General features: G+C 40.0%; 1 protein-coding gene across 10 annotated transcripts in view; it reads left to right on the top strand.

Moving 5' to 3' along the window:
- Positions 1 to 24827, top strand: part of CDIN1 (CDAN1 interacting nuclease 1) — a 214236-nt gene extending 189409 nt beyond the window's left edge. For 8 of the 10 annotated variants that reach the window (XM_061611513.1, XM_061611521.1, XM_061611514.1 and 5 more), the window contains one exon: positions 23948 to 24827. In XM_061611513.1, the coding sequence (XP_061467497.1) occupies positions 23948 to 24051 (104 nt within the window). In that variant the 3' untranslated portion in view covers positions 24052 to 24827. Of the gene's footprint in view, positions 1 to 20385; positions 20446 to 23947 lie in introns of all 10 variants that reach the window. The other 2 variants (XR_009760709.1, XM_061611517.1) reach the window with 2 other exon arrangements.
- Positions 24828 to 25135: the final 308 nt, after the last annotated feature.

Genomic DNA, 25135 nt, shown 5'->3' with positions numbered 1-25135 from the left:
TATAAATAAATAAATCCTACCATTTAGACTTTGTCATTCTATTTCTAGGTTTAATACAGAATTCTGTGTGGCCTACATTGAGATAGAGCTAATTTCTCCATGAGTGATAAAATGCAAAAGCAGTGGTACCTGAGAATTGTATGATCCCATGAAAAGTTTTAGTGGCTTCATTGTATGTGATCAAGAAAACATCCAAAAATCCAATGTCCCTGGATTATCAAATCTTCTAAGTACAAGTATTTTAGTAAGACTGGTATTTAAAAGCAAAGTCCTCTATATAGCAATATTTCCATAAATTTGCACACAAAAACGTGTGTGTTAAACCAGAACAAATAAATACACTAAAGAGAAAACAATGCCTAATCAAACAGAAACTTCATCTACTTTTTAATATCTTATGAGGTTTCATCTTTAGAAGCTAACATTCTTAAAACGAACTAATCGTTCAAAGGTGGTGTAAATTACCTGGAATTACAAATGAATTGTAGTTCTACTCCTTCAACTGGAATTATAGCTCTTTTAATCTTTTGAATTTATCATTTTTCTCCTGTTGCCATAGTGAAATCAAGTAGCACAAGCACAGCTGCAGGTTTTTTTCTTCCCTTTGAACTTAGTTAAAAATAATGCTTAATCTATTAGGTATGCTTTTAAAATATGCTTTAAAAATGTATATGTAAAAGTTGAGCAGGTGAGTGATAGATTTAGAAATGAAAGTCCTGTTTATCTACAGTATATACACCATGTGAAGTTTCAAGGTAAGACTTTGTTACTTTGCCACTTAGTTTTTACATAGGACAGTTTAAGGACAAAGAAAGGTTTTGCTTTGCCAAGTTCACTAGTTTGAAATGCAAGTATGATCCAGGCACATGAGTTGTAGCATGAGAGTAATACCTAATGCTACTGAAATGGATGGATTTCATACTGAGTTTTTCCAATGAAAGCCTCTATGTCAAGGATGGGGAACCTGTGGCCTCCAAATGTTGTTAGACTACAAATCTAATCCTATAATCCTTGACCACTGGTCATGCTGGTTGGAGCTGTTGGAAGTCCAACAGCATATGGAAGGCTACAGCCCCTACCCCCACTCTATCTCATTGGCTAGCTCTTGAATCTTCTGACTGTCAGAGAATGCTAGAGTAATCTTTATTGGGGTTTGCTACAATTCAGTAATAAGCAGTATTGTTGGTAGGGCTGCACCTCTTACCTGACCTCCCTGCAGCTGAGTTGCTGCTGAATACAAGGGTGGGGAGGGGTGAGGTGTCAGTGAGGTCAGCACAGTGCACATGCAGCTGCAGAAGCACCAGATTGGGTCATATTTGCATCTCACCAACCTTGCCTCCTCCTCCCCATCTCCATTCCGGTGTGCAAGTGACTTAGCCAGAGGGAAGTCAGGTAAGTAGCCCAGCGCCACCATGTTATCCACTACTGATAGTAAATTCTTTGTTTATCCTGTTTCACAATAAATTAGCATTTTGTGTTGTTATCTTCTACTTTGAAAATAATGCAAGGCATCTTTTTTTCTAGTGAACTCTTATTTATTTATATAGAAAGACTTCATAAAGTCTATAATCAAAGAGCTCTCTAAGCAGTGTGCTCTGTAAAATTACAGATAAAAAACAGCTAAAATCCACAAAACTGGTTTTTATCAATTAAAATACAGATAAAATCTGTAAAACATTTTAATTGAATATAGATATCTAATGTACATGTCTGGGTAGGCTTGTTGAAATTAAATTAGAGAGCAAACACCTAAAATAATATACCAGGGGTGCCTGCCTAATGTCAATAGCTATACTTATAAAACCTTGATGTAAGGAGTTGTAGGGGGAAGAGAAAGGTGTCATTATAGCCTGTTGTACCCTGTCTCTAAGATCAGTTGTGAAGGACCTGCAGGTGGAATACTTGCTCTGGCTAAAGGAAGAGTTGACCTCAGGAAAGGGAGCTTATAGCAAAAACCATTTTGGTCTTAGCTCTCAGTGAGGAATTAATTATTTAAGGTCTAACTACCTAATCACCTTTTGGATGTGTGACATCTCAATATGACACGTAATGGGAGAGATTTTGTCTTTGGCACATCTCACCACTCTGGCAAGGACTGCAGCCAGATCAACAGCTGCAAAAAGAAAAGGTTTCTGCTGGCATAAGGAAGTCAGAGATTATTCAGATATCATCTTGCACTGGCCCTAGGATGGCCTGTTAGTTGAAGCCCTAAAAATAAACAACTATTAATCACCTAATGGCAAGATGAGTTGACCAGCACTTTGGCTGTCTGGACCTCAGTTTAACCTTTCTCAATAGCTTGCCTCATGTTTTCTGTTCACCCTGGCAGTTTGCAGCTTGGCATTCCTTTTAAGTCAGTCAGTTGCAAGCTTAACTAAATGTTTGCTTCTAATTCTACTCAGTGATGATGTATAGTTTGGATCTTGGAGGAATTAAATAGTAGAAGGCTTTTTTTTTCTTCCCAGCAGCCTTTCCAAAATAGGTTAGTGGACATGAAAGATTTGGAATGAAGATAGAGAATAAGGAAGAGCTTTGCTGAGAGAGCATTATTTTCTTACATACAACAACAGTTTGGCAGAGTTGGCTTCAGAAGTAGAATACACTCTTATGTGAGGTTTCTGTGTTGTTTTTGTTATACATATAGTAGGTAGAATTATAATCTGTGCATTGCTCTCTATAGCTAGTCCACTTAAAAGATTAGTAAACTAAAAATCTCACAAACCATCTCTTGATGTTTTGTTATATATGGCCCATTTTACTGGACACATAGGATGTGAGGCTACAAATAATGTAGGGTTTTATTATAATTCCTCTGCAAATCCTTTTTATTACATCAAAGTTTATTTATTTATTTATTTATTTATTTATTGCATTTGTATACCGCCCCATAGCCGAAGCTCTCTGGGCAGTTTACAGCAATCAAAAACATTAAAACAAATATACAATTTAAAACACATATTTTAAAAACAATTTAAAACACAATTTTAAAATTTAAAACAATATAAAAACAATTTCAAACACATGCTAAAATGCCTGGGAGAAGAGGAAAGTCTTGACCTGGTGCCGAAAACATAACAGTGTTGGCACCAGGCGCACCTCGTCAAAAATATCATTCTATAATTTAGACTCAGAGAGAATTATTTAATGCAGAATTTCTTCATCTAAATAGTAGTAGTAGTAGTAGTAGTAATTAAACTTCTATCCCACCCTTCCTCCCAGAAGGAATTCAGGCAGTAAACCAAGGACAAAACACCTTAAAAACATCTTAAACATCTCAAAAACAAAACACCTTAAAAACATTTTAAAAATAAAATATCTTAAAAACATCTATTAAAAAAATATTTTAAAACATCTTAAAAAGCAGCTTCAAGTAGCCTGTGGAGGGGGCCTTAGGAAAGATCAAGTCTAGTGAATCTATGCATGGACCTTTAGCTGATAGAAGCAACTGAGTAAATAACAGGAGTATATCATGAAGGAATTTTCCTAGTATGAAACAGCTCTATTCAGTCCTGAACCATCAACTTAAATGGGTGTTTTGCAACTGGCTTTCATGACACACAGTTTGAGATACGAATTGATGTATGGATCTTTGCACAATGAGAAATTATTTCATCTATAGATAGACAGACAGATAGGCAGGCAGGCAGGCATTAACACAAACCAGGAGGTAGATTCACAGCACGATCCTATACATTTCTGCTCAGAAGTACTATTGTTTTCAATTGGACTTAATCCCAGGTAAATTGATATAGAACTGCAGCCTAATTGTTTTGTATCTCTATATATTTAGTCAGCAGCCTGGTTTGCACATCATGCTAAGCCAAACCATGGCTTATTGCAAACACGTAAACTCCTGGAGAGGAGATTGCAGCTGATTTACTCTTTCTCAAGTTGTTTTGCAGCTGTGCCATGCTAAACCATAGTTTGGTTTAGCATCGAACCTGGGCTCATCATTTAGCTCTCTCCAGACTAACCACAAGCTGTAACCTGATGGTTCTTGCTTTACTGCTCATGGTTACCCTTGAGCGAGCTAAACCACGAGCCCAGGTTCAAACAACATGCTAAGTCAAGCCATGCCTTAGCTCAGTGCACCAACAAAATGACCAGGGAGGAGTGAAGTAATTGTGATATCCTACCTGGGAGCCCACATACTCACATGTTCATGCTAAGCCATGGTGTGGCTCAGCATAATATGTGATCAGGCCACTGTTTCACATTTATGAAAGTAATTTCAAAACGGCACATCAGGACCTGTCCACGTACCTTCCTGGCCCTTTGGTTATGTTGGGAGACACTGTAACATAGTGAACTCTTATCAGTGGTTCCTATCAACCCGGGCATCCAAAAGAGGGAGTGGGATAACTTTTACATATCACAAAGCACAGGAAATGCAAATGTGTATTTAATAAAATTTATGCCATTATCTTTCTTTTTGGTAAAAGGTACATTGAAAACAGGATGGGATATTTCATATGGATGGGATGGTGACTCATGTGGATGGGATGGTGGATCAGCATCATTCTAGGGTAAGCATAGCACTAAGAAAAATAAGTGTGCTTTAGTTGATAGAGGGAGAGCCAGTGTGGTGTAGTGGTTAAGGTGTTGGACTACGACCTGGGAGACCAGGGTTCAAATCCCCACATAGCCATGAAGCTCACTGGGTGACCTTCGGCCAGTCACTGCCTCTCAGCCTCATGAAAACCCTAATCATATGGTCGCCATAAGTCGGAATTGACTTGAAGGCAGTACATTTACATTTAGTTGATAGAAGCAACTGAGCAAATAAGAGTGCTGCCAACTAGGGCTATCCCTACTTTATTTATTTGTTTATTATTTGATTTATATCCCACCCTTTCTCCCAGTAGGAGCCCACTTTGCCTTTAAGCAACGTGAGGCAGCTGCCTCAGGCAGCAGATGCAGTGAACAATGATGAGAAGGAGGACAAAGGTCTTCATGCCATGTGGCCTGTCCTAATCCCCCTAAACTAGACTGGTGCCCGCAGGTGCAGTAGAAGAAGCTGTTCCATTGAAGTAAGATTCAAATGCCTGGATAGCAAGAAGGGCACTGCCTTGTTCTTTGCTTCAGGAATAAAATGTCATGGGCCGCCCTTGCTCCCAGCAGTGTACATTCCTCATCAAGGACTAATAGGGAACGGAGTTTAAAAGGCCCCATCGAGTATCCCCCTCACCTGTGCAGCCATAGACAGTTGATGCCTTTTATATGTTTAAAGGCTAGTTTCTTAGTTTTGAATACGATTAATGTATTTAAAATACATTTAATATTTTAAGGTTAAACAGAATTTATAATCGATATGAGCTCTTGTTTTTCATTCACTGTTCTGTCAGTTTTTTCAGTATACAGTTTTGAGTTTACAGACATGAAAACATCTTTTAAAATTCCCAATAGCCACCAAAATAGTAGAAGGCTTTAAAATACATTACACAATTATATTGTGCTATAGTAAGGCCAGCAGCATTGCTACAATCTATTAATGCTCTATTAGTTGCCACAAAAATAATGTCTTTTTGTGTAAGCAACAGCTTGTTCAAATTAAAGTGCATTCAGCAGGTATATCATTGTATATCTTTTTGTAGAATCTATATATTTCTTTCTCAAAACCTACTAAGTATCTGAAAATAGAAATCCTCAATTAAAGCTGAAGGCAGATGTAATGTTAAAATAGGGCTTCTGCACTCACTGGTCTTTGAACATACCTTCACAAGCCAGCTGCAGAGCAGGGCACTTTACAAAGTTTCCCCAACTTCAGATGGAGACAGTCGCAGTAGTACCAGGCAAGCAAGGGTTTAAGTGCAAAAGAGCAAGACCTGACAGGCTTCAACTACTGTTCAATTCACTGATCTACAAGGTTCAGTTGTGAAGGGTGGTGCTTGAAGCACGACTTAGGAATGTTCTCTGGGTCCTTTCAATATTACATCTGTCTTTAACAGATAATAAATTCCATCACAATATAAAATGTGTTGGTCAATTATTTGGGCCACTTCACATTTACATGTACATATACAATATTTTACACACATGCACAAAATCTAATGAATTCACAACACAGGTACATGTCTGCAAGTATCAGGGAGGCCAGGATTATGCGCAACTCCCTGCCATGTGCACAGATGGCACAGATATACAAGAGTGTGGTCCAATAGGATTTTTGACTTTTTAAACACAACCAAACTGTATCATAAACTGATTTTGAAAGTCCCCTCATTTTCCAAAGTGATTTGCCATGTGCCATGTTGGGGAAGGAATTTAAGAAAAACAACTCCAAAGGAACCTCAGGCAAGCAAAACAGATTGTATGGTTATTTTGGACTCTAGATGATATCTGGTTATATCAATGTGCTAAATTATTTCTGTAATGGTTAGATCTCTGCTCACTGAAATCCATAAATTACTTGATCTCCTGTCAGTTGTATTTTAGCCAGTTTGTGTATTAATATAACAAAAATTGCTCTCTGGAAACTGTACTTGAACTTTTTTAAAAAAAAATATTAAACAGTATGTACAGCATCTTGTGAATTAGGCTAGTCAATAAATTTATAGTCAAAACACATGACCCCTTATTTTCCTTTACTAAGTATAAAAATTCTAGTGACTCTTCTCTACCCCGCTGGTCTCCTACCCTATTTTGAAAAGCCTGGCCAAAAAAAGTATAAATCTGTGTGATGCCTTGAAGGTAATGTCTTTTTGAGTTATAGCCTGCCTATGATTGGTTTAGGAAATAGACTACAAGATTACAAAAAGATTATGAAAAATAGTCACCTTTCAACAATGTCCAAAAAATGTCCCTTTTAATGTGAAAGTATCACAAGTTGACTCTTGAAAATTCATATTTATTTATAACCATACATTCTGCTACGGTTGCAGAAATGTATATACTTTGGACCAGTCTTGGTTCTTTTTAGAAACCACACAGAAAATTCTAAATATTGGGCAGGATAAATCAATGTCTTTGTCACAAAAATAAAAGCTTAGACACAAAACATAGGACTTTAGGGTAATTTCACATACCTGTAGAGATATCAATGGAACAAGAGTGCTTTACAGAAGCAGAACATCTGGCCCTCTGTTGGGAGTGCACTGAACACCTTTGAACCTTATATTCTCTCCAAAGAAATAAATGAAAATGCCAGGATTATTAACATTATCTAATGCAGGAGTTCCCAAACAGTGGCCCGTGAGCTCCATTCAGGTGATTCATAGCATGTATGTGGATTTGTAGTTGAAGATGGGAAGCATCACATCCATCACATTAAATATTCATATTGGGTTTTTAAACTGCATTTTCATGCTTCTTTATGATTTACTCCTTTACCACACATTATAGCTGGGCAGAGCAATGCTAGGCCTGGTCAGGGAGCAATGGGGCAGAATGGAGTGGTGGTTTGTGTGCCACATCCCAAGCCCCACCACTCTCACTAGCCAGGGTAGAAGATGGGAGAGATTTTCCTCTCTTATTTCTTTGCACCAGTTTCTTTGCACCAGTTTCAGTCTGGAACAGCTAGGGGATGCATGGAGATTTCAGTTCATCAGATCTACAGTCTTTGGTGCTCCACACCGAAACACCCTATTTTGGGACTTCCCACTGGTGGCAGTTTTCATCCCACGAAGGCAGACCTGGCCTCTGCTGCAGTGGAGGGCCTCCACTCCACCAGCGCACTTCTTGGGCAGCAGAAGCTGGCAAGTCAAAATACACTTGCTATCCTAAAAAAAAAGCCTTCAACATGGGGGTTGTGATTATGCTCTTACTGTGTCCACTTTTTTAGATATTGCCCTTAATGTAGTGTGCCTTGCACCTAATCTGGCTTCTGATATTTCACTTGTACCTAGTGCCCACACTTTCAAGCACATCTTTGCAATCATAAAGACTAGAAACCTACTTTTTTAAATGAAAGCTGAAATACTCAGGAGGGCCTGGACCACTAAGAACCATGGCATAAACACACCCATTTTAATACTAACCAAAAGCAGCCATGAAAAGTATTGGGCAAAGTACAGTAAAGCACTTGGTCCTGCTGATTTCAGTGTGACATTGGGACTAAAGAGGCCTCATGACAGATAACAGCAGTAAAAGTCAAGAAAATGTTCACCAACCATAAATGCTAAAAAAAAGTTGTGAGCAAGAGAGGAACTCCCCTTGGAACATGAGCAAAGAATGATAACTCAGTTTCAGTAAGGGAGATGCACATATGCAGACTGACTTGCTGGATCCAATCCAATGTAATCCCCATTGTCTGCACTGCAACGTCTGGATAGGGATGTGTGTTAAAATTTATCTTTGAAGGTGGATGTGAATATTGATCCCTGCCCGCTGTTGCAGACTATCAGTTCAACAGTTATGCACAATTATATCTAGATGGGGGAATGCATTTTTAAATAATGTGATAGGAAAATAAAATTAATTACTGTAGTGGGCTTACAAAAGCAAGTGGACTCCATCTGGCCATGTTTCCTGTTTGTCCCAAAGTATTTTTCGTCTTGCTCACGTTGTGTATATATATTGTACAAATATATAAAATTACTAGGGTCTGTGCCCTTGTTTACTCCACTCGCCAACTCCCCACCACCATTCCCGCCATTAACCCCCTAGAGCTCCTTCCCTCCCAATGCAACTACTGTGCTCCCTTTTCACCTTCCCAATCCCATTTCTGAAACCACTTCTATTCTGGAGCACCGCTTTCCACCCATTTTCACCTTCACCCCATGTTCATACTCCTCCTCCCCCTCCTACTGTGCAACTTCCCATTGCACATAGACCACCCACCTCCTGCATCTTCCTCCTCCCACACATTGCATCCCTCCCAGATGATCTCCGCCATGTCCTCTCTATGATGAGCTTTCGCCGGGCCTTGAAGACCTGGCTCTTCAAACAGGCTTTTGGGGTAGGTTAGGTTTTATTATTGGTTGAGATTTTAATATTTTAATGTAACTATATGTTTTAATTTTGTATGTTGCCCAAAGTGGCTGGATTGCCAGCTAGATGGGCGACTAATAAATAAATAAATAAAAACTACAAAGCACTTTTTTACCTTCTTCACATTTATGAAGCCACTATTGCCTCCTTTTCTGCAGCCCTTCGTATCCCCACTTTCATCTTTACACCATTCCCATGCCTCCTACTCCCTCCTTTGTGCAACCCCCCTTTGCAGCCCTGTTTTCACCTTTCCCCTTTTTCTTCCCTCCTCCTACCTTTTCTCATCTCTCCCATTCACACAGACCACCCCCATTTTAATGTCTCCTCCTTCCTCCTATTCTGAAGCCTCTTTTTCACACCTTATTTTCACCTTTACCCCCTTTCCATACCGCTTCCCCTTCTTTTCTCAACTCCCCCTTGCACAGAGACCACCCCCATTTTCATGACTCCTCCTCCCTCCTGTTCTGCAGTTTCCTTTGCACACACACACTGTGATGATACATGTTATTGTACCTTTAAGATGAATAGTATCTTAAGGGTAAGTTTGAACAGTTAGAGAAGGTCTCGTTCAGTTGATGGATGTTGTACATATATGGGTGTTTGTTAATAAAATACCTTTCTAAATTACTACATTGAATCTGGAATTTCATGTTGAAAACAACAAATAGCACCAGGAGTGAAATACATTGTGTGAAGGCACTATGGAATATTTGAGGGCTCCACATCCTTTATCTCTCTTACATGAGGCAGCTGAGGAATAGAAGAGGGAGAGATTTGAGTACAGCAAGAAAGGGGGGACACTAAAATGGAAAAAAAAGTGGTTGCTTGAAACAGCAGCAGAGGTTTGAGTGAAGCAGGGATTGAGAGACAGAAAAATTGTGGTTTTAAATAATGGCAGGGGTTTGAGTGAAGCAGGGATTGAGACACAGAAAAAATTGTGGTTTAAAACAATGGCAAAGGTTTGAGTACATTAAGAAGGGAGTTGGGAAATGCTCTGTTGTGCTAGCTTCTGTGTTGTACCCATCTCTGCTATTTCTCCTTGTTATAACTTTTAAAAAACCCTCAATGATCCTTCCTTCCCAATCTATTCAGAACTGTCTTGTCCTCTCTGCCACTTATCCTCTGTCATCATCCCTCCCTTCTCACTCTCATGCTACGGCCACCGCTGTTGTGCAGCCTGCCTTTTCTTTTGCTCTCCTACCCCATCCTGAATTCATGCAAATCCTAGATAGAGATGTGGCACTACAAATCTTCCAATGGGGATTACATGAAGATATTCTTAAATATAATAAAAATGTAAGATTTATGTTATCATTTTAAGATGTATATAGTATTTGACTTTGACAAATAATTTAAGGTAGTTGGGAATAGATTTGACCAATGGTTACAAGATGTTATATATTTCCACTTCAGTTGAGGTCTGTATTCGTAATCATCAGCACCACTACCCCCAAAAAAAGGAAAACTACATGCAAGGTTGTGATAAAAGAAGGTGCATCTGTCTGGGCACTATCTTAGAAGTTGAAATCAACTCTACACTGTCACTCCCTTACTGGAATGTGTGGTGGTGGTGGTGGTTGTCATCATCATTTATTAGCCACCCTTCACCAGGAGGTCCCAGGATGAGTTGCAACAATTTTAAAATATGGCATTATAAACAATTTTTCCCCAAATGGGGAAAATCCAAACTGGGAATTTTAGCAATGTTAGCAATTCTGAAACACAAAATGTGGGTTTTCTTCTTTCCAGGATGTAATTCCACTGAGTTTACATGTAATAATAAACCATAGTTTAGCATTATGTACATGGTCCTGTGGTTGCCTCCCCTCTCCTCCTCCAGTCTGGTTGCCAGGAAAATACTAGAAGCCTCTGCCCTCTGTTTTTAGCTAACTGGTTATATGTTAACTATGATTTATCAAAACAAGCCAACTTCAAACCATGTTTAATGATCCTGGTTTATTTAGATACAGCATAGTTAACATTAACCATGGTTTCCAGTTCAGACATAACAATAAAACATGGTTCACTGAACATGAAAGCAGATGCTTCCGATTTCTTCATGATCAGGAAAGGCAGAATGCACATAACACTACAGTGTTTTAGTGTTATATGTGAACCAGACTTTAGTCTGATGATACTATTTTCTGGGGTTTTTTAATACTGTGCTACACGTGCACTTTTATGTGGTTACATATGTCCATTAAGTGTGGGTGGTCTTCTTTTCTGGAGTTAAAATTTTCTGAAGTTAAAGAGAAAGCGGCATGTTCCTTGCACTTATAGAGAAGTATCAGGTACAAACTAAACTACACAAATAACTGAGATTTTTGACGATTTAATAATAACGAAAACCAAGTCTGAAGAATGCCTTTTCTCCAACATTGTTGACTTCTTGACTGATTAGAACTTGGACTTTCAAAAGAAATTGCTTCACTCCAGCATAATGGCCTATGATATCCATTTCTTTTCAGACAGGAAACTCTTGTTTTGACACTAAATATGATTCTAAAGACTTTCCAGGATTGTTTCTATGTATTTTTGTCTTGCCTGTGGACTTCCCAGAGGCATCTGTGAAAACAAAATGCTGGGCTAGATGGGTATTTGGTCTAATCCAATAGGGCTCTTCTTATGTTCTTATTTTATCACAGTGAGCAATGGTTGTAACATTTTCAGTTCTTGGTCTCTCTAACCCTAACTTTCTTTAAAGTGATCACAAAAGGAAGGTTGGTCATCAATTTGTTTAACAGTATAATTAATCTATAAATAAGTTTCTGCACGTACTCTATAATTTGGAGCTCTGAGTATGGTTCTTCACAAATCACATCTATGCATCTATGAAAAATGGTGGTGAGTCTCAAATTTAAAAGGGTGGTTCTTGCTTCTATCTTTGACCTCTTTACTGCTTCCCATTGACACAAAAGGGAAAAAAAGGTTAAATGGCTTTTCAAATTAAGGCAGCAATAATTAACTACTGGCATTGTTTGTGATTTTCCGACTCTGCGAGCTAATGAGAGAGAAATTAGTGCTTAGCAGCAGGAGTTCCTGATAGTCAGTGCCAAATGTTAAATGTGCCAACAAGTTAATTTTGGTTTTAAGTACTTCACTTAAGTCTTTCTGAACAAGGAATTAAAATAGGGACTGTATTATTATTGCACATATGGTACCTTTGATGTATACAGACATAGTTTTAAAAGTATACCTCAGTATTATGAAGAGATACATCCTGTCCATCACTGAGGGAATAATGTCTAAGCCATAAAAAGACAGGCATCTAGTTGACTCAGTGACTCAGTTGAAACATTATTACAAGCCATGGTTTGTAGTTGCAACAGAGGACCTATACATGCCTCAAGCTTTCACACTTCTTGCCACCCCCTTTTTGCATGAGAGGAGGAGTTTAAAAGCTTTCACTCTCCAAATTAACCACAGTACCTCATTACTCTTGAACTCATTGTTCTGACTATGGTTTGTTAAAACAAATCAGAATTAAACTGTAGTTTGATTATCTGGTTTGTTAACTAAAAATGGAAAGTGGAAATGGACTGCCACCAAGTCGATTCCAACTTATGGTGACCCTATGAATAGGGTTTTCGTGGTAAGCGGTATTCAGAAGTGGTTTACCATTGCCTTCCTCTATTGTTGTTAACTAAATTGTTCCGCTATTGTTGTTAACTAAATACAGTTCTAAAAAAACACAGTTTCCAGAGTTCATACATAAGAACTGTGATTAGATAAAAGCGGAAACTTCCTATCTCCTTCTCTGATGCACACAGAGGAGCATACCAGCTTGAGGCTCATCCAGATTTGTTATAATGACAACCCTTTTTTTGTTATGGCTAAACCAAGCCAATAAGAACTTGTCCATTAATAAACCAAGTAAATCACCCTATTAATCATCCTGAGCCAGGCAACGTGTTTTAAAAAATTTATCACTGGAACGACTGAAAATTAGTCTGCAGGTAAGTAGGTTCAGAAATATATAAATTTTAAAAATTGTAATTCCATATACAGTAGTAAGCAGAAGCATTAGTTTCTTTTAGGGAACAGAAATTACTTACTAGTATTGGTTTCTCTCCACCAAAGCACTGCAGTCTGCAAATTCTATAGTAAAATATTCCAGGTTCTGAAGGATAAGAGAGAGAGAGAGATTAAGAATGTACTTACATAGTATGGATTCAGTCCACAGACATCCACCATCATCACCCATGAGTGCCACTGTTCCAATCTGAGGTTACTGGTAAAAGGCTCATTGAATCCCTTTCTCTCCCTTTGCAGCTGTGTATAGATCAACAAGTGTACCAGCCTTTACCCAGAATGGAAGGCTAGTGTGCACCTCCCATATAGCGAATTTCATATGTCTCTTTTCCCCAGAGCCCTGGGCTTCATGTTGCTCTTACTCCAGATGGTACTATAGATGATGCCCTTTCTAAGTCTTTCAAAGAGAATAGTGCCCTTTTATGATCCATAGCAATGAGTTCAACTTAGATAACTAGTTCAATTCATTTTTTTTAAAGGCAGGACCAGATTAGGGCAGGGCATGACTGCTTTTTATTTATGTATGTGTTTATTTATTTATTTAATATCCCACCCTTCCTCCCAGCAGGAGCCCAGGGTGGCAAACAAAAGCACTAAAAACACTTTAAAACATCATAAAAACAGACTTTAAAATACATTAAAACAAACAACTTTAAAAACATTTTTTAAAACGTTGAAGACATCTTAAAAGAAAAGTTTTTTTAAATTGTTTTTTTAAAAAGGTTTAAAAACAATTCCAACACATACGCAGACTGGGATAAGGTCTCAACTTAAAAGGCTTGTTGAAAGAGGAAGGTCTTCAATAGGCACCGAAAAGATAACAGAGATGGCGCCTGCCTAATATTTAAGAGGAGGGAATTCCACAGGGTAGGTGCCGCCACACTAAAGGTCCATTTCCTATGTTGTGCAGAACGGACCTCCTGATAAGATGGTATCTGCAGGAGGCCCTCACCTGCAGAGCGCAGTGATCGACTGGGTATATAAGGGATAAGACGGTCTTTCAGGTATCCTGGTCCCAAGCTGTATAGGGCTTTGTACACCAAAACTAGAACCTTCAACTTGGCCTGGTAGCAAATGGGCAGCCATTGCAATTCTTTCAGCAGCGGGTGACATGTTGGTGATACCCTGCCCCAGTGAGCAGTCTTGCCACCGCATTTTGCACCAGCTGCAGCTTCCAAACCAACCTCAAGGGCAGCCTGTGATGCGTCCTTCCCTGGCTCTCCCTGTCAGGTTCCTACCTGCTCGTGGTTACTGCCTGTCTCTAGGCACCACCAGGGACTCCACCAGTCCGGACCGCACTCTCTTATGGTTTACCTATCCGCTCTAGCACAGATCTCAACAGATCCCCCTGCTAGGCAACCACCAGTAACGTCCCAATACTAGTATTCCCAGAGACTCTGAATACTGGTATTGTTATTCTCTTCACCGCTGCCACCATTTGTTACAGTTCCCCTTCAGCCTTGGTCATTACCTTACCCTCCCTTCTGGTCTGTGAAACCCCAGCCAAGGATCAGGCCTTTGGTAAACCAAATTAAGTATTTATTACAGATAACAAAGCTAACAAGATTAACAAGATTTCTTCTTAAGGCACATAAGCATATGGTTTTACTCAATACTAATCCGAACTCCACCTCCCTCCTTCTCCACTCTCTCCTGGCAAACAACTCTCTCAAACCCCACCAAGCAATCCACTCTTTCTCTTCTCCCCCCCAGATTCCACTCTCACTCTTCCTTTTATACATTCAGCCATTTTAAACACTCAGCCAATCATCTCGCATTCTACTGCCCATTCACTCCCCCTCTTTCACTCCACTTACCATGTATCTTCTAAAACAACAACACTTACCATATATACATTAATATAGGAACATCACATTCCCCCCCCCCTTAAACAACAGCAGAGTATTATTCCTGTTCCAGGATTTATACGTCGCGTTAACAAATAAAAGTCTCTATGGGGAAAATGTCTTTCTTTGTTCCTCTGTCTGGTCACGTCACTGCAGTCCCAGCCACTTGCCTGGAAAGTCCATCGGCCAGTACATTGTCCTTGCCTTTGATGAACTGGAAGTCCACTTGATAGTCCTGTAGGGTCCAGGACCACCTCTGCAGCATAGTGTTATGGTTTTTCATAGTCTGCAACCATAACAAGGCCCGATGATCCATAGTCACTGTGAATCTTCGTCCCCACACGTATGGGCGCAACTTGTTCAGTCCCCACACGACCGCTAGGCACTCCTTCTGGACCGACGAATAGTTTTTCTCCCTCGGCGTCAGCTTGCGACTCAGGTACGCCACTGGATGTCTGGTGCCTTCTCTCTCCTGTAGCAAGACGACTCCCAGCGCCAGGTCCGACGCATCTGTAGCCACAATGAATGGTTTCTCATAGTCTGGTGCTATTAATATGGGTCCTTGGCACAAGGCTTGCTTCAGCAGATCAAAAGCCTTCTGACGTTCATCCGTCCATACCACACGCTCAGAACACTTCTTTGTTAATTCATGCAAGGGGGTTGCTATTTCCCCAAAATTTCTCACAAACTTCCTATAAAATCCAGCCACACCCAGAAATGCCCTTACTTGTTTTTTGGTTAAGGGGATCGGCCACGCTTGTATTGCCTCCACCTTGCTCCATAAGGGGGTGATTTTCCCACTCCCCACCTTATGTCCTAAATAGACTACTTCCTTTAGTCCAAACTGGCATTTCTTAGCTTTTATTGTGAGGCCTGCTTTTCTTAAGGCCTCCAATACTGTTGTCAGGTGTTGGACATGCTCAGGCACCGACTTGCTAAAAATGGCCACGTCATCGATATAGGCCACTGCAAAATCTGACATGCCTCGCAACACAGTATTGATTAGCCTCTGAAATGAACTTGGTGAGTTCCTTAGTCCCATGGGTAAGGTCACAAATCATATAACCCATCTGGTGTACTGAAGGCAGTTTTGGCTCTGGATTGCTCGTCTAGTTCCATTTGCCAAAATCCTTTACAGAGATCTAGTGTAGAGATAATGGTTGCTGCCCCCAATAACTCTAACATTGCGTCTACCCTAGGCATAGGATACGCATCTGGGACAGTAATTTTATTGATTAGCCGATAATCAATGCAAAACCTGGTTGTTCCATCTTTTTTCGGAACCAGGACAATACTTGAGGCCCAGGGACTGATGGATTCCCTGATCACTCCTAATTCCAGCATATCTTCCACCTCCTTTTTGATCTCATTCAAAACTTTCCCATTCACACGGTACGGAACAGATCTGATTGGGGCATGATCTCCAGTATCAATGGAATGTATAACTATACTGGTTCAGCCAGGTTTGTTGCTAAAGAGATTCCTATAGGTTTTCAAAACTCTCAGAATCTCCTCTTTTACTTCCTCCTTCACCTCCTCTGACCATTCCACTTGATCTACCCCTCCTTTGTCTTTGCTTTCCTGTACCAAATCTGGAAGTTCAGGCCCACTTCCCTCAGGGAATAAGGTAACTTGCAACACCTGTGCATCCCTGGTATGGTAAGGCTTCAACATATTTACATGAACCACTTTGCTTTTGTTTAATTGGTCTGTGGTGATTACATACGTCACTGTGTCAAGCCTTTCTCTGATGGTATATGGTCCTTCCCAGTTAGCCTGTAATTTGTCATGTTTCCTGGGTATGAACGCCATAACCATATCTCCCACATCATACACACGTTCTCTGGCTGTTCTGTCATACCAGTAACTTTGCTTCTGCTGAGCTTGACTCAAATTCTCTTTCACCACTTCCATCATTTGTTTCACGGGTTCACATTCATCCTTTCTCTCAGCAGGCATCCACAGTCGATATAAAATCCCATTCTCACACACAACTTGATTCCTCAGTTTGTCAGTGAAAGGAATCTGTTGGGTCAGGGCTTGTTCCTTTATCTGCTTCAAACTTATATCTTTATGCAGCTCTTCCCTGAATTGATCTGCTTCTTCCCCAGAGACCACTTGATACAGTTTGTCTTCTTCAGCAGGCCTGCTAGTGGTTGCTATGGTGACCTGAGGCTGGTTAACAGATTCCACCCTGTTTGTTTCAGCCCCCCTTAATATGGCTTCTGTTTCTCTGCCAATTTGCTGTCTGGTCATTACATAGATCTTTCCTTGGGCGCCCATTACATCCCTTCCCAGTATTACTGGTTCTTGTTGCTGGGCATTAATGCCTACTTTATATCGGCCCTCTCGGCCTCTCCAAGTCATATCCACTAGGGCTACAGGCAAACTCTCTGGTTGACCCCTCACTCCTTGGATAGTCACTGTTTCCTGAGGTAATATTTCTTCAGATTTTATTAAATCTGGCCTCAGTAACGTCTGAGTGGCACCAGTGTCAAGCAATGCCCAATAAGTTGCCCCTTGTACACTCACTTCCTCTCTCAGACTTGAATCAAGGTCTGTTACTTCTGTCCAGTTTATCTGGCAAAACTGAACCTTTTTCGCTGTTTCTAAAGCCTTGGGCTCTGTTTTCATTGCCCTTGTCTGAGCAGGATTACTACTGGGGTTGGCAACCTCACATTGAAAACGTAGGTGCCCCGGTCTACCACATTTGTAGCATAATTTCTCCTCACTTTTAGGGTACACAGATCCACTGTGGGGTGTCCTGTGCCCTTCAGATTTTAATGGAGGACTCACTCGCTGTGGTACCACATCCCTTCTGCCAGCACTATATGGTCTGGGTTTAAACTCTCTTGATGTTTTCCCCACCCAGACAGTTCTATTGGAGGCGAAGTGATCCTCCATCTCTGCGGCCTCCTGCACAGATGTAGGGGAACGGTCTTTGACCAGGAGCCTTATTTCTGGTGGTAACTGATGGTATAATTGATCCAGTATCATGAGGCTTTTCACCTCTTCCACTGACTGAGCTTTGGCACTACTCATCCACTTTCCAAATATATCCATCAACTTTGCTCCCAGTTCCACAAAAGACCTCCCTGTCTGTATCTGGCAGTTTCTGAAAAGCTTTCTAAAATAATCAGGCCCCAGTCTGAATCTTTTAAACACTGCTTCTTTGAATTCAGCATAGGTGACGGGCCTGTCTGAGGGGAAATATTGGTATACCTCAGCCAATTCCCCTTTAATCAGGTTTGATAAATACTGCATGTATTTATCTTCAGGTAGCCCCCACAACTGAGCTGCTTTTTCAAAGGTGCTGAGGTAAATTTGAGGATCTTGACCAGGCTCATTAACAGCAAAGTCCTTTGGAGTAATTTTTATTTTTGCTCCATCTCTGTCCTTTCTTGTTTCATCAGAATGAAACTTCTCTCTTTCAAATTTTAACTTTTCTGCCTGTAATTCCGCATCCACTCTCATTCTCTCAAATTCCAACTCCCTCTGTTTTTCCTTCTCTGCACCTTCCATCCTCAATCTCTCAGCTTCCAACTCCCTCTGCTTGTCTTTTTCCTCAGCCTCCCATCTTAACTTCTCTCTCAAGTACTCTATATAAGCGGGATTGCTTAAATATCCTTCTGGGGTCTCTTCCCTGACAGGTTGTTTTTGCTGGGCAGTTGCAAATCCTATAAGTGCTACCCTCAATTCATCTACCCCTTTACCCTCGTGAGGTAAATTGAATGTTATGCACTTCTCCACCAGCTCCTCTCTTTTCATTTTTATATATTCAGCCATGGTGTTTGAGTTCACTCACTCTTTGCCACACACTCTTTGCCAGTCACTCTCACAAGTAATCTTGTTTTGTTATTTCTGTTTGCCACACCACTGTTAGGGATTCTCTAGTATTCGTACCACCGCTACAGCCAACACCTGTGACGTAGTCTCCTTTGTTCGTATCCCACTGCTACTGACACCACATGTGATGCGTCCTTCCCTGGCTCTCCCTGTCAGGTTCCTACCTGCTCGTGGTTACTGCCTGTCTCTAGGCACCACCAGGGACTCCACCAGTCCGGACCTCACTCTCTTATGGTTTACCTATCCGCTCTAGCACAGATCTCAACAGATCCCCCTGCTAGGCAACCACCAGTAATGTCCCAATACTAGTATTCCCAGAGACTCTGAATACTGGTATTGTTATTCTCTTCACCGCTGCCACCATTTGTTACAGTTCCCCTTCAGCCTTGGTCATTACCTTACCCTCCCTTCTGGTCTGTGAAACCCCAGCCAAGGATCAGGCCTTTGGTAAACCAAATTAAGTATTTATTACAGATAACAAAGCTAACAAGATTAACAAGATTTCTTCTTAAGGCACATAAGCATATGGTTTTACTCAATACTAATCCGAACTCCACCTCCCTCCTTCTCCACTCTCTCCTGGCAAACAACTCTCTCAAACCCCACCAAGCAATCCACTCTTTCTCTTCTCCCCCCCAGATTCCACTCTCACTCTTCCTTTTATACATTCAGCCATTTTAAACACTCAGCCAATCATCTCGCATTCTACTGCCCATTCACTTCCCCTCTTTCACTCCACTTACCATGTATCTTCTAAAACAACAACACTTACCATATATACATTAATATAGGAACATCACACAGCCCCACATAGAGTGCATTACAGTAATCCAGCCTAGAGGATACCAGCACATGGACAACGGTGGTCAGGCTATCCCGGTCCAGAAACGGCAGCAGCTGTCTTACCAGCCAAAGCTGGTAAAAGGCACTCCTAGCCACTGAGGTCACCTGGGCGTCTAGCGACAAAGATGGATCCAGGAGCACCCCCAGACTACGGACCTGCTCTTTCTTGCTGGAGGTAATAGAAACAATGCATAACTTACAGTACTATTGCCTCTTTTATGCTGTTTAATCAGTTCCCCTAGGATAGCAACCCCTCCGACTCATAAGTCTCTGGGTTTTTTCACATTACAGTAGAGCAGTGTTTCCCAAACTTTCAACATGCACATACCCCTTTTGAGACATTGATTTTACCGGCATACCCAACTTTCACAAAAATAATTGGGAGAGGGGTAAGGTATAACACATTTGTAATTCCTATAATTTTATATGAAATGTTTGTAAAAAAATAAATACAAAGTAAGTAATAAACATTTTAATAATAGAAATAATATTTATATAACAAAAATATATATTCAAAAATATAGAAATAATTCATATACTAATAATTAAAATAACTATTATTCAAACAAACAAAAACCATTCTGGAAATAAAGAGTAATAGCTTCCATAGCATTTAAACTTCTACCTCCAGTCATAGTGTTCATTGTTTTTTGAGATTTTTGAAGATCTTTGCGCCTATTTTCGAAGAATTCTATAGGTTTGTCCTGGTATTCTTTATGTTTACTTTTGAAATGGCGTTTGAGGTTGGATGGTTTCATACTCTCATTTGTGAGAGTTTCATAACAAATTACACACAATGGAACAGGTTCCACCTCATCACCATTCCATGAAAATCCCAATTTAAGATAATCTTCACAATATTTGCGGGCTTTTTTCATTTTCGTTGCAGTTGATTCTTTCAATGAACTTACAGATGGTTCACGTCGTTTACTAATGTCATCTGATGGAGGTACATCACTACATTTTTTGTTATAGTTTTCAGTAGGGCTCGCATTTTCTTCATAGTTTTCATTTTTACGTTTCAAACTTCCCTTTTTTAGCCAGCGATTCATTATAAAGAGGCTTAATAAAATAAAAAAGAATAATTTTTTATATTAAAATACACTACTTTTCAACAATAATTTGCTACAATCTTTAGATTACTGTATTCTTACTTACTCAAACTGAAGACCTCAAAACCACCATTTTGATGTTGTAATGAAGCCTAAGCACTGCCTGGGTCAACAAATCACAAGCCTGGCTCCCCTTATTGGCTACAATCCTGAAAGGGTGGGATTAGAGGCCAGAGCTTGGAAAAGTTGTTTTTTTGAACTATATCTCCCATCAGCCCAATCCAGTGGCCATGCTGGCTGGGGCTGATGGGAGCTGTAGTTTAAAATAACTTTTCCAAGCTCTGGCTAAAAGCTGCTATACAGATCGGTTAAAAAACAGATTAAACAGTCGCGGGGGGGCTGACATTTTGGTGTATATCTCGGGAACCAGACGACCTAGAAACTTAGTTGTTTTTTTAAATTGAAGCTGAGAGTCCGGAGATTAAGGTAAGTTAGCTGGAGACCCGGAGGTAACCCCCCAAAACCAGAAACTCCAGCCGAAAATCATGCAGCATGCAGTGGGTTTACAGAGGCAGCGCTTGCCTGGGCTGGAGGTTTGAATCTCCTGCTCTTTGGCTGCAGAGCGGTTTTTTCCCCATCCTGCCTTGGAAGCCACTCAGGCATGCAGCCCAAGAGCAGGCAGGGGATTCAAACCTCCCGCCTAAAATTCACAGCTGATGAGCAGGCAGGATGGGGGGAAAAACCGCTCTGCAGCCGAAGAGCGGGAGATTCCCCAAGAGGGAAATGGCTGGCGAGATGTCCGCTGCAGGGCTGAACATAGAGGAAAAAACCCAGCTTCCCGGTGTGAACATTTTTGTAGTCGAGCATACGCATAAATATCTTTGTGGCGCCATCTGTCTGTTTGTAGAAGCGTTTTTTGGTGGCCAAAGCCATTGCTAGGGATTCCGAGTCTTATGAGAAACTGGAGGGGTGCACGAAAAAACAAGGAATGCATTGAGAGCGAAAGAGACTACGCGTTGAATAACATCGGGATAAACCACTGTTATTGTATTGATCTTCCCTCACATGATTGTGTGAGAAACTGGAGAAATCACAAGAACTGTATTTTCTCTTAAAAGAACACATGCACACGTTTTTTGCTGCTAAAACTCAATGCTAAAGTACAAAAAAAAAATTTGGCCGCGTACCCCTTGAAACCCTTTCACGTACCACCAAGGGTACGCGTACCACACTTTGGGAAACACTGCAGTAGAGCAATGCCATGAACTGTGAATGACCCAAGATATCCCATCCATTTAGACAAGGGTTGTTATATAAGTGTAGCAACTTCACTGTAGATGCCCTGTAGGGAACTGGCAGAAGCAGCCAATGCATTATTGAGCCCCGCCCCCTACCTGGTGATGTCAACTGATTGACAGCTAGGTGTGATTTTGGGGAAACAGACTTGTGGGCCAAACTGGACCCCCTGGTGGGCCAAGATTGGCCCGCAGGGTGGACATTCCCTACCCCTGGTGTAGCCTTTTGCACCCAAATGCATACTCATCCATTTCTGCTAGATGATAAAAAATTTATCCATTGCATAAATAACAGGACGCTAGCATGAATGTTAAATTCCAACATTCTATCACTGTTACATTCCAACTACAATCACAGTAGTAACCCACCCAAATACAGCCGCTTCACTTCTCCCTAACTCAGATTGCTTGAAGACAGCTGTAATCTAGCCTTCCTGCTAATTAATAATTATAAAAAATTATTTAACACAGCTGAATCTACAATAGTAGTCTCTATGTAGCAACTTTCATTCTAAAACACCTGAGATTTTGAAATGAAAAATGTATCTAAGCTGTGCACAGCAACAGCTCCAATGAACACATAGGATCGTGGCAGCTATTTATTTATTTCAATTTATATCCCACCTTTCCTCAAAGGAGCTCAAAGTAGTGTCATTTCTCCTTTTCTCCATTTTATCCTCACAACAACCATGTGAGGTAGGTTAGGCTGAGAGATAGTCACTGGACCAAGGTCACCCAGTGGGCTTCATGCCAGAGTGGGGATTTGAACCTTGGTTTCCTAGGTCCTAGTCTAACACTCTGACTAAAACCATAAGTGGCAAAATTACACATTTGAATATAAGAGAGGTCCTCTGTCCAATCAAAATGGTGAAAGAGATCCACTATATTTTTAGTCCCTTTTGTTCCTTATTCATTAGACATCTGTGAAAACATGTTTCCATTTTAGTGTTGGAAAGAGCCATTTTAATGAAGAGAGCTTGGTTATGCCCACTTTTTTTAAAAAAAGCCTGTGTATTATTGACTTTGTGGGCATTTAAAGTGTTATGGCTCCCTTGAGACATTCCCATTCCCTCAACAAAAGCTGACTACCATGTTGGTGTGAATACAGACCTGTATGCGAACCATTACATGACATTCCATTGAACTTGTACATACGGTCTCTGAACAGCTCATCCTGTACTGTTGTTTTTGGCAAGTTCAGTATGCTATACAATAAATCACAGAAAGAAAGAGCTTTTTGGCCTCGTGCGGTACAGCCTGCCGTAACATTAGACTATAGAAGGCTGTTCTGTTTTTAGACATCCTTTTACAAACCTAACATTCATAATTTATGATTTCACTGTAAAACTCTTGCAACACTATACCAAAAGTAGTGCTTCCCTTTAATTAAGTGCTCTCAGTAGGAAAAATGTGAAACTGATGTGCAAAACATATCACTATACACAATGATTGATAGTGATTACTTCTTTATGAACCCAGCCTGAGGGTCTGAACTTCCTGATGGATAAAATAGGCCATGGGGCTACTTCCTGAGATTGCCTAGTGGGGATCAGTTAGTCTTCATAATATTTGAAGAATTTCTAAGGCATTGTCTGGAAACTTTTAGAATAAATAATGTGTAGTAAACTATGTTTTGTCTTGATAGTTTCTTGTATAATTCCCCACTGTAGAGATTATATTACAAATAATAGTAATCACTACCTGTACAATACTGAAATCTTTGGCCCGCTACAACTTCTTCTCACCCTTCTTTTTTAATCCTCATATATCAGGTCTGAGACAAAAGGAAAACAAAGTAATACAGAGCCTCCTCTAAATATTATACAATGTACAGTCAAAGATTCTTACTGGCTTATTAATTATTATGCAATAAAATAATATATATTTTACCATAAAATAATTAATTATAAAATAAATAAAATAATTATAAATATTTAAATGTGTTTTGTCTTAAATAGCTAAATATCTGTAAAGTGTTTTGCCAAGTTTTCATTACTTGGGCCCACAAATTAACATGAATTATTCAGAGCCTCACATGTTGACATATTCATCTTCCTGTTGTGATTATGTAGTATTTATGTCTGGTCTTTTGTTTTTACTGTAGATTTGGTCCTGGACTTGTTATCTATTGGTATGGATTTATCGAGGAGTTGGATTGTCATCGCAATCGTGGTATCTTGCTCAAAGATTGCTTCCCTACAGACATAGTTACTCTTTGAGATTTCAATGGGGGTGGAAGAAATTTTGGAGGAAAAGGCGAATCCGGAAGCAATTTTACTTTCCTGCAGTATAAACTACTGGCAACATCTGCCCTGAACTTCAGTTGAACTCTCTCTGCCTGGGATCACACTACTACTACTTTAGACAAACACATCAAGGGTTTCTGCTTTACTTCAACCCTCTGCAGATGCAAGCAGCCAAAAAATACAGACACAGCCCAAACATTATCAGCATTTCTGTCTCTGTCAAACAGTTTATAGATAGCCGTAATCTTTCTTCCTTCCGGATGGCTTCTCCTTGCACTTTCAACAAAAGAAGAAATGTGGAGGCTAAAAAGGTGTGGCTTTCAGTTTTCCTCCCTGTTACGAAGTCACTTTTTAAAAAAAAAAATCTGTCACACAAACCTTTTTCTGGTAAATGTTAAAAATCTAAGTAATACAAACTTGTTTGACGGTTAGTCTTCAATTCTTAATGGTCATGTTGTGCCAAACTAGTACAAGCTGATATAGGTTAGGAAAGTAAGTCATCTGGCAATGCATTGTTTTAACTCTGAACTTTCAGGCTTTCTGGGCACAAAGCCAAACAGTTGATACTGTTAATGTAATTTTAATTACTGGTTTGTACCTCATTTCATGTTGTTAAAAGCAAAAACATAATTGTAGAAATACTTTTTTTCTCTTGTGTATCTGGTTTTTAAATTAAAAGTCAGATATTGTATAGTCTACATTAAGGTGTAATGGACATTTTAATGTTTTAAAATAAAGTGGGCATTGTTAGAGCTTGAGTCTTATCCTGGCAATCTATGTTACGAAAATATTGTTAGCAGCAATTTTAAGGCAAAGAATTTCTTTGGACAACATGCTGTGGAGATGACTGAGAATCAGAACTGTGTACCTGATATATTACCCTTGGCTATGAATTCAAGGCCTAATGGTCACTCTCACAATTATAGAAAACAATTCAAACTATATCAATCCTAAATGGATGTCTCTTGAACTCTCCTATCCCATTTGAAGTCCTCAGTTCATCATCCAACAAGTACTCCAAGATTGTCATATGTATATTCCACTTT

This window comes from Rhineura floridana, chromosome 2 (genome assembly GCF_030035675.1).
Source record: "Rhineura floridana isolate rRhiFlo1 chromosome 2, rRhiFlo1.hap2, whole genome shotgun sequence".
NCBI classification, from domain to species: domain Eukaryota; kingdom Metazoa; phylum Chordata; class Lepidosauria; order Squamata; family Rhineuridae; genus Rhineura; species Rhineura floridana.
This window is presented reverse-complemented; position numbering and strand designations above follow the sequence as displayed.